Source organism: Aplidium turbinatum, chromosome 4 (genome assembly GCF_918807975.1).
Source record: "Aplidium turbinatum chromosome 4, kaAplTurb1.1, whole genome shotgun sequence".
Taxonomy (NCBI): domain Eukaryota; kingdom Metazoa; phylum Chordata; class Ascidiacea; order Aplousobranchia; family Polyclinidae; genus Aplidium; species Aplidium turbinatum.
The window spans coordinates 32990386-33000008 of NC_137475.1; the positions used below are offsets into that span (position 1 = coordinate 32990386).

A 9623-nucleotide genomic window follows, 5' to 3' on the forward strand; every position below is an offset into this window, starting at 1 on the left:
TTCTCGAAGATCTCTGACCTACCGGGTGAGAAAAAAATGTGAAACGGCATTTAGTAATATTTATAGGTTGGTAGGCTATGCGTAAAATACTTTTAGACCTCACTAAAACTATTTTTTGATTGCAATAAACTTTATTTTCTTTCAAACGTTTCTTTTTTTATCAGTTCAGAAATACCTCAGTTCATGCGTTAAAAAGCGCATAAGCTACAGTTTTTTATGCCAGGATAGCCTACATGAACAAAACCTCGTTTGCATTTTAAAGGTAGGCTTGACCGCTTATTTCCAGTCAAAATTTTTTCCCAAAATCTTGTAAAGTTTTTCATTGTAAGGTTTGTAAAATGTTTTCAAAGCCTGCATTGTTTTGTTGTTAGGTTTATCGGCAGTATAAGATCGTGTTCTTGCTTTGCTGTTTCCATTGTCTTGACAGAAAAGTTTTTTACGATTTTTCGGGGGTCGAAGGCAAAAGTGGCCTGTGGTATTATGTTGCACCCAATCCTGCAAACGAAAAGTTTGAGAAACCCCTAAAAAGCTCTGAAGTTTCAAATATTCCGGCCCAGGATTATTCATCATGGCTTCACCGTCAATTATCAGCATTTGTGATTCATTAAAATGTCTTTTCCATCTTTCCATGTGCTCTGAGTACAATCCAGCTACTAAGCATTCATTCTCGCTTTGCCACACTTTCATCAGAAAATCTTCAACTTCGCTTGAGTTCAAATTAGAAAGTTTTTGTTGAAGTTTAGGCAAATTGGTTTGGACGTACTGTTCAAATGATTTCACTCCTCCTAAATAAATAATATATTAGATTCCAGCAGTGGCTTGCAAAAATAATGTCTTTGTTGTTTGAACTTTTTTGCCAGTTTAACATTCGAAGCTGAGGAAATCTGCCACGCACTCTAGATTGAATTCATGACTGTTAAGCTTTCGTGTTTTGGGTACGGTAGGCTACGTAGCCTATTAAAAGTAGCCTACCCCATGGCCAACGATGCAATGATATGCCATACCAAATCCACCTGAAAACAAAAAGGAGAAGACCACTTATGGGATGACAATAAAGAGTGCATTGCCCCAATGACCCAAGTTGAAAAACCTTGCCCCAGAGCAAATAGTGACCTTTCTGTATGTAAAATTAGGTCGCCATAGTCTAGAGTCGGAAACAAGTGAGAAGAGATTTAATAAACTTTAGGCGACGTATGTTGATACATTTCATACTTACCAACTATCCAAATGTCATGATGGTGATGAACATAACATGAATACGCACGTGGCGTTGGATCACAAAGAAGCAAAAAGATTTTAATCGCAGGGTTGACCTTCAGTATGTCCTGAGGGATCGACTTTGGCGCCGAATAGAAGTAGTGTGGCGTTTTTTCCATTGCAAGCTTATTGTCTGATGTTGGTTGAAAGAGTGTTCTAAGCAGAAACAGAAGTTTATTACTGCATTAAGATTCAGTAAATTATTGATATTTTTCAAAAAGTTGATGCTTTTGATGACTCTCACACGGAGGCTAGTGTTAACAGAAATCGTTCTTCTTTGTTATCTCCTTTTGTTAACAGAAATCGTTCCAGAGCACACGGTTGTGTCTCGACAAATATTTTTTGTTGACATGCTAAAACAATAATTAGAAGCAGCATGAATCGATGACCATTTGTTTCTCAGCTGCTTCTGGCCGTCTGTTGCATTACACATGTAGTCCGCGATGTAGCCTAGGCTACTGCCCACTGCCCAGTCCATAAGGCCTAGAGCCCATTGTTACGGACAATTTTCATATCAACGTTATGTAAAACCGTTCAGGTCTACTGAATCTGAGCGTATTACGTAATGGAATATTTCTAAAAAATGAGCAAATTGCATTATCGCTTGCAAGACCTGTAAAACATTGCAGCTGCAGCAAACATTACATCATCGTTAAATCTTTAATTACTTGGAACAGGAGTAAGCCAAACTTGAGCAGGTGTTGGCCGGGCTTGAACAGGTGTGAGCCAAACTTGAACAGCTGCTTGAATATCTTATCATTGCTTATGAATTATTACGTCACAGTAACTGCCTACGTGCGTTTGAGATATTGCAAATTGCAATGTATTCTCGTCATTTTAAAATTGTTGCTTGAAGAAGTTAGTCGCATATTTAACTGTTTTGCTTAGTGCTTGCCAGCTGGACAAAATTTCCGTCTTTTATCCAAGTAATTTGTTTTGTAGTGACAAGTTTTAGTGGTGTATCGCGTTGCACCCCAGTTTCGACGGCCAGTAGGCTATTTTTTACAGAAATACAATTCTTGAATAGACGTTTCAGAAGAGTGTTTCTTTTCGGTCATTGCATACAGACGAACGGATCCGGGAATCTTATGTTACAATTTTCCCACGAAGAGATTATGGTTTACCGTTGTGACCACCCATGTTACCAAAATAGAAACAAATAAAAACAGTAATAATAGACCTATTGTTGTGTTATTTTGGTTTTAGGTAGGCCTACTAATTGGCTAGCTTATTAAAAACTGAATGTTTTCAATTATTAATACTATTGTTCTTCTTAAGGGTACTCAAAGGCTACTCCAAGGAAAATATAGGCAGTAGTTTACGCAGGGGTTTCTCAAGGTGGTGGGGCATTTGAAATGTTTTTCGAATCAAAATGAAAACAAATCAAAAAAGCGCCCATTTGCTAATAATAACCAGTAGTTATAGGTTATATTGCATAAGATTAGCCTACAATACTCAGCTGGTATTGACGATAATTTTTTAGTTTGCAGCAGCTAGATTACTCATTTGGATAGATTTTGCATTGAAAACAAATACATGATATGACACTCTTGACGTCGCATAATGTTGACGTTTTATGTCGACGACGTAGTTGGCTTACTTAGCCCAATGTCATTCGCGTATTGAGGGTACGTTCAGTGGCGTAGTCCTTACCCCTGATTTTGTTAAAGGCATTTGATATAATTTCACATTTTCTTTATCAAGAGTAGCCTAATGCAGCCAATTCGTTGGCAAAACATAAACTCTAACGGTCTTTGCACAGGCTACGTCACTCTATTTACGGATTGAATTATAGAATTATAATTATTATACAGTAGTAGGGGGGGGGGGGGGTGAGCAGAGATGGGCAAGATCACCAGTATTGGTGTTCTTGAAGATCAAGATCACCAAGAATAGGTGATCTTGAAGATCAAGATCAAGATCACCAAACTAAGTGATCTTGAAGATCAAGATCGTGATCTTGAAGATCAAGATCACTTTCAAGATCACTTTTTGTGTACTTGAAAAAAAATGAAGTTTTTGGTCAATGATGTTGCAAAAAATAGTTACTATACTGTATATAAGCAACCCGGGTAAAGGTATATAGTTGCAGAGGTGGGCAGTAACTAGTTACAAAAGTAACTAGTTACTGTAACTAGTTACTTTTTGAGTAACTGTAACGGTAACTTCGTTACTATTTTCCAAAAGTAACGAAACGCGGTAACTAGTTCCTACTTTAGCACTTTTTCAACAGTTACAGTTACAAGTTACTTTTGTATTGAAATTTCAGTTTTTAATTGCCGTTTATTTCTCTGCACGTGTTTGTGTCTTGCTTCGTGCGTGTTTGCTGCGTTTTACGCAATAATGCATTTTTCTCGCAGATGTATCGGCGCAGTACTGCGCATGCGTAGTTCTACTTTTGTTTTGTGGTTTGATGGAGAAGGGTTGCCATATTGGCAAATTTATCGCCAAAGTCCAGAAATCTGGCAATTTTTTAAGACGTTTAGCTTCATATTTATGATTTGGCTCTTTTTTGGCGATTTTTGATAACTGATTTGGCTAAATTAATTGTTTTTGGCGATTAATCAATCTGTACCAAAGACAGGCAAGACACAACAATACAACAGGGTTGAGCTTTATAATAATATATTTTACATATTTACAATGAGTTTAACAGTCAAACGTTTTCGGTTTAACTTAAGCCCTCATCAGGAACCTGAAAATATTTATAAAAATGCAGTAAATTTCAACTTCTTGAAGGTAACTAACTAACTGACTATAAGCAATATAAGCATCAAGAAACACGCAGCGATTAAAAGCAATTTCTTGATGCTTATATAGTCAGTTAGTTAGTTACTTTCAAGAAGTTGAAATTTATTGCATTTAGTATAACGCTTGCAATGCCTCTAAAAACATTGTCTGACATTAAAACCAGCAACAGCATTGCTGTTTGCTTGCCGATGGTGGACGTTCTTGTGGAAGCAATACAAACCAGATTTGGTCATTGGTTCGAGGACAGCGACTTTCAGCTTGCGACTGCATTCCACCCATAATTTAGACTTATCTGTGTTTAATGCCTGACAATTAAGCGACACTGCTGAATTGAAGACCAAAATAAAACAGAACATGCTTCAAGCAATTGAAGAAGCAAACTGCTCTGCTGAAGAAGGGAGTAGCAGCGACACTGAAGTGGATGGTGGTACCGTGGTAGGTAGAGCCACGGAGGACTTTTTGCACCACTTTACGCAAAAACCAAGAAAAGAAAGCAATGCGCGTTGAATCTGTTACAGGAGTATTTGGAAGTGGACCCTGAGGACAAGTTAAGCGGATCCACATTCACAATTGGACCGATAAAAAAACTGTTTTAAAAGCATCAAGCAAGTAAAAACATCACTCCCATTCCGTCAAGTGCTGCAGTAGAAATATTGTTTTCATTGCAGCACTTGTTCATCACCAGACTTTATTCGTTTAACCTCGACGCCGACACACGTTCCATCGACATGACACCACCAAGACAGGCATGGGTGCGCCTCAACCGTCTCCGTGCGTACGTCGGGCTTTTCCGCTCAACCATGCACCAATGGAAAATGGCCTCTTCCTCCTCCTGTGAATGTGGTGCCGAGGAACAGACCGCAGACCACATCATTGATTGATTAAATCTTTATCTTATCAGACTGGGAAAGCTTCTTGCAGAACTAAATTCTGGCAGTTTCGCATACTTGTAGACTAAAGGCTTTAAATCACTGACGCAGGCCCGGTCACCGAAATTGACAGAGTGAAGTTTCCGATTGTTGAAGTCTTGTTGCCGGGAAATTATTCCATCTATTAGATGCCGCTAAATTGAGAGCAGTCCTTAACGTGCGTTGCTCAAGCGCATGCCCTGAGAGTCGAACCAGTGCAGCTTGATCTTGAGGCTTCTTTGTTCCAGAAGTGACGCGCTAACCAATTGAACTATCGGGACGGACATCATCAATGACTGTAACATCTTCAAGCCACCTAACGGAGTGGAAGGTCTGCGTGTCATGAATGATGAAACCAAAGACTGGCTGCTCTCTAGTAGCCTTCCAGTGTAGTCCGGGAACATCGTGAATTTGGGGCGGTAAAAGGATAGACTCTCGGCCCCAGAGGCTCACACGACAACGACGACTGGGCAAGGACATTTTAAAGCCCAAAAGGGCAGGCCTGAGTAACGAGCACTTTGAAATGTTCGTATTTATCAAAGGAAATAAACATATAAGCCACTGAGTATTTTTTTTAAATAAAACCTTGTTGGTTTTGTACTTGTGCTGTTATGTTAGCATGGATGGCTCTAACACTATATATCAAATATTGCGGTTAACCTGGACTTGCATGCAGAGCTGGCCAGGTGCAGAATTTTATGTTCAGATTTGTGAGTAACTGAAAGTAACTAGTAACTGTAACTAGTAACGGTAACTAGTTGCTTTTTAAAATTGGTAACTGTAACGGTAACTCAGTTACTATTTTTGCCAAGTAACTGTAACTGTAACTCAGTTACTTTTGAAAGTAACTTTGCCCACCTATGTATAGTTGGTATTGCTAACTTTTACTTTTAACTACTCGATCGCTAGCCTAAGAATTGTAATGAGTTAGTGACTGTTGCTATTAGGCCTATCAATTGTTGACGTAGTTTGCATAGAATCGCAACGTCACCCCAAGGCCGAGGTTAATTACAATAGTAGCCTACTGAAAAAGCAATTAGTTTTATGCTTTTTATTTATAATAAATAAATAATAATAAAGTTTAACTGCATCATTTTTTACCAAATTTTTGTCTGGTTTATGTTGGAGTTTTTATTTGTGTTACTAAGTTGTTTTAACTTTCACTGTGTTATGTCAATGTTTATTGCACCATTTACCCATCTGGCAACCTTGATACTGTTGTCTGCTATCAAAAAAGTTCCAGAGGTTTGCGGTCAAACAAACCTCTCCATACTCAGACCGTAAACAAGTCTTGGTCTGGTTGATTTGCTGCAATAAACCACTTTACATGACCAAAGTCGGCTAGAGTCCAGATTTTTTAACACCGCCATTCTACACTTTTGAAACATCTAAAATTGGGTCAAAGAAAGCAAACATTTCTTTAAAATTCACACATGGAAATTGTGAACAAAGTTAAATCATTTTTTATTATACGTCAACATAAAGTACACGGAAGTTGACTTATTTATTATGACCAACACCGAAAACTTTTTCAATTTTGAAATGGCAACACTGACCAGATTAGATGGAGATTTTAAATCGTCTTTTGTTCGACACATACCAGATTAGCAGTGGCTTAATGTTAGTAGTCGCCACTAACTACTTTGTACAGTACAAGTTTTAAAAAAATGCCTCTATCTAGGAAGTAAACTTTAATTTTAAAGTGATCTTGATCTTATTGTTCTTCAAGATCAAGATCACACAAAAAAAAGTGATCTTAGATCAAGATCAAGATCACCAAAAAAAAAGTGATCTTGAAGATCAAGATCAAGATCACGATCTTGATCTTCAAGATCACTTGTGATCTTCAAGATCAAGATCACGCCCATCTCTGGGGGTGAGTTGGCTTTTTTTGAAACCTAATTTTAGCCCTGGTTTTAGAATACAGCAGGACATTTTAAGAACTTTGGAAAAACTTTTTTGAAAATTCCGTCCGTAGCTTTTAGCTTGTTTTGTTACGATAACTGATTTAACTGATAAAACGTCTTTGGCTTCTGTCTGCAAAAATTTACTTTACATTTTAGATTTAAACCCTCATTCTGAGATTCTCCGCTCAATCCCTTTTTATCTAGCTGTCTATTTTATCTGCTGGTTTCAGTTTAATATCGGAGATTGACTTGCATTTGATATGCTTTTGCAGCAACAACCACTTGAAAACCCAAGACTGACAACTGCTGCGATGCTTCTCAACAGCAAGTTGTTGTAATGGATGGTTGTCGACACGAGGTGGTTGTTGAGAATAGTACTCTACCAAAAGGTCACTACACAATGCGCTATCCTCGTGAACAAAACTTTCAAAAGGTCTTTTCTTAAATCCCCTTACAATGCACGCATTGTACTCCAGGCAAGAAAAGGCAACATGAATGAATAAACTGTTTTTTCTTAAAACCCAACGTGTTTCTCCAACTGTTTTTTGATCCACAATCCGGAGAGAGCTTTTGTACCACGGTGTTTGCTTAACCTCCAGGCCTACACAGGTTGAAGCCCAGATAACTTGATTGTATAGCTCAGCCAGCCATGGATATTGACTACCTTGACTTTTTATCCATACTGTAGATGCACATTTGACTTGTTTCATATTGACAAGTAGGCGAATGACATCACTGACTGTTCTAGCAATAGTAGCATCCATCACCAATGTACATACATTAGGCCTACTCCTGGACATGATCTACAGCGGATCTTGTCATTAAACTTTTCGCAGTGTCTAAACAGTAATTTTATGATACAACATATAACATGATTAAGCGGCTGATTAAAAACAATTCCACGTAAATATTTCTATGAAAAATCCTATACGTTGTTGTACGAAAAATTATTTGGTGCCAGAAAGTAAGATATTTCTATCGTAGGAGAAAAGGCTGCATAGGCTAGGTCTAGAATAAACATGTTACCGTCAGGAACTTTGATCGGGAGCAGATTTTTACATGTAGCCTATTAGCACAAAAATATTATAAGCCTACAGAAACATTCATGCAGTATAGGAAAGAACAAAAAAACCTGTAAAAGTTTTGAAATGGATTTGAAGTGAGTGTGGTTGTATATAGGCTACGGTACTTTATTTGTTAATTAAGCCAGCTCAATATTCTACAAAATTCGAAAATAAAACTTATTGAATGAACTTTTCATTCTTCTTTTGAATTTACCAATGATCCAAACGGAACGAAAATTTCAATTTTTGTTCCGGAAATGTTAGAATGTCCTGTTCTGTTGTATTCTAAAACCAAGACTGAAGTTGAAATAAAAATTAGGAACCTCCTTCTTAATTATTGAATTATATTGATTGTCCATTTTGGAAAACAGTTTTCTTATTGATGTTTAGGCTACTTAGTTCAATTCATAATATAAGCTAGGCTACTCACTGATACCAATGAAAACCGTGAGATCGTCTTCTTGAAAAATATTCAGTTTCATAATTCTTCCAAGTTGGGAAACGAAAGGATCCATGTTTGTTGAGAAATTTCATGTAAACTCCAGTTCCACATTTTCTTATTCCAATTCCGATCAAATCAGGAAAAATTCGCTGCAAAAAAGTTGGTTTAACGAGCAAGTAAACAAATGAAATCAAGATTTTGGTGGACCTGAACAAAAGTTACCGCGGACTGACAGTGAACCACTTGTCAATACCCAAGCGTAGCCTATGTGAGAAATGAGCTTTTTTATAATTTATTTCAATGCGTTTTGTTATTGAAACAATTCTTGCGACAGTTTTTCTACATACACGAAATTTATAAAACTGGTCTTGATTAAATTTGGTTGAGATTAAAATTTGTGACCGACCTGCAGTAAAGAGTGACGACTTCAATAACGAGAAAATATCGCCGTATTATTTTTGAAGAATGATTGTGCCGCTGAACATAAGCCCAATCTAAGTTTATTGTTGGAATATTGATTGACTATCAATGATTAATTTTGTGACTTAGGTTAAATTAAATTAAAGAAAAATCACTCTTTACCTCCTTTTTCACTTTTTTGTCAATAGCGGGACAAGTTGGTGAATAGAATTTGGAAACTGCTGCTAGATCCACATTCCACCAAATGACTGTGATGCCAAGTAAGCACAGAACGACATGATATCCAACTCGAACTGGTGTACACGATGTCATGACTGTAAGTTAGCAGCAGGCTTGCAGCTATTTTTGCTTTGACCACTTGAAGTAAACTCTGTGCAAGTGACTTCTCTTGCAAACAGGCTAACATCAGTTCAGTCGCCGGTACTTATTATTTTTTATTACTGTCTTTCTTCATTAGTAGGTCTAATAGCCTAGAACCAATACAACCTTATGATTAAAGGAATTGAACAAAAGATAGACCACAGAAAAATAAGGTCACACTTGAATTCGTGAATTCATAAGGAACCCAACCAGGGGCGCCGGAACGAATTTTGACTGGGGGGGGCAGGATTACGAAAAAAGGGCACTTTTGTTTACTAAAAGGCCAATTTTTTTTCAAGTTTTAAGATAAGATATAGCGATAATGCTAATCTATCAGCTCACTATGTATTGAGTAATGATAGCCTACAAGTGTCCGGTATACAAAGAAGGGCATCATGCTATGTTACTGTATAATGATTGATGTAACCTACTGTCAAGCCTTAAAGCAGCCTGTGGACATGGCCGCTAAGTTGTGCTTGAATGACCGTCGGTGCTACCTCCTCAATCGGCCAAG

At 37.5% G+C, this 9623-nt stretch overlaps 1 protein-coding gene across 1 annotated transcript; it reads right to left on the minus strand.

Moving 5' to 3' along the window:
• Positions 1–224: 224 nt before the first annotated feature.
• LOC145769078 (heparan sulfate glucosamine 3-O-sulfotransferase 1-like) lies at positions 225–9061 on the minus strand. The gene is made up of 4 exons (XM_082580675.1): positions 8912–9061; positions 8318–8478; positions 1217–1413; positions 225–785 (listed from the first exon to the last, which is right to left on the minus strand). The coding sequence occupies exons 1-4, from the start codon at positions 9059–9061 to the stop codon at positions 277–279; spliced, it is 1017 nt and encodes a 338-aa protein (XP_082436801.1). The 3' UTR covers positions 225–276.
• Between the last annotated feature and the right edge of the window lie 562 nt (positions 9062–9623).

Excerpts from the sequence above, each read along its gene's own strand:
- LOC145769078 (XM_082580675.1), bottom strand. The coding sequence starts at position 9,061 with ATGACATCGTGTACACCAGTTCGAGTTGGATATCATGTCGTTCTGTGC. Across the intron at positions 8,479-8,911 it reads ACAAAAAAGTGAAAAAGGAG|CGAATTTTTCCTGATTTGAT; the intron begins GTAAAGAGTGAT and ends ACTTTTTTGCAG. Across the intron at positions 1,414-8,317 it reads CACGGTTTTCATTGGTATCA|AACACTCTTTCAACCAACAT; the intron begins GTGAGTAGCCTA and ends GTTTCTGCTTAG.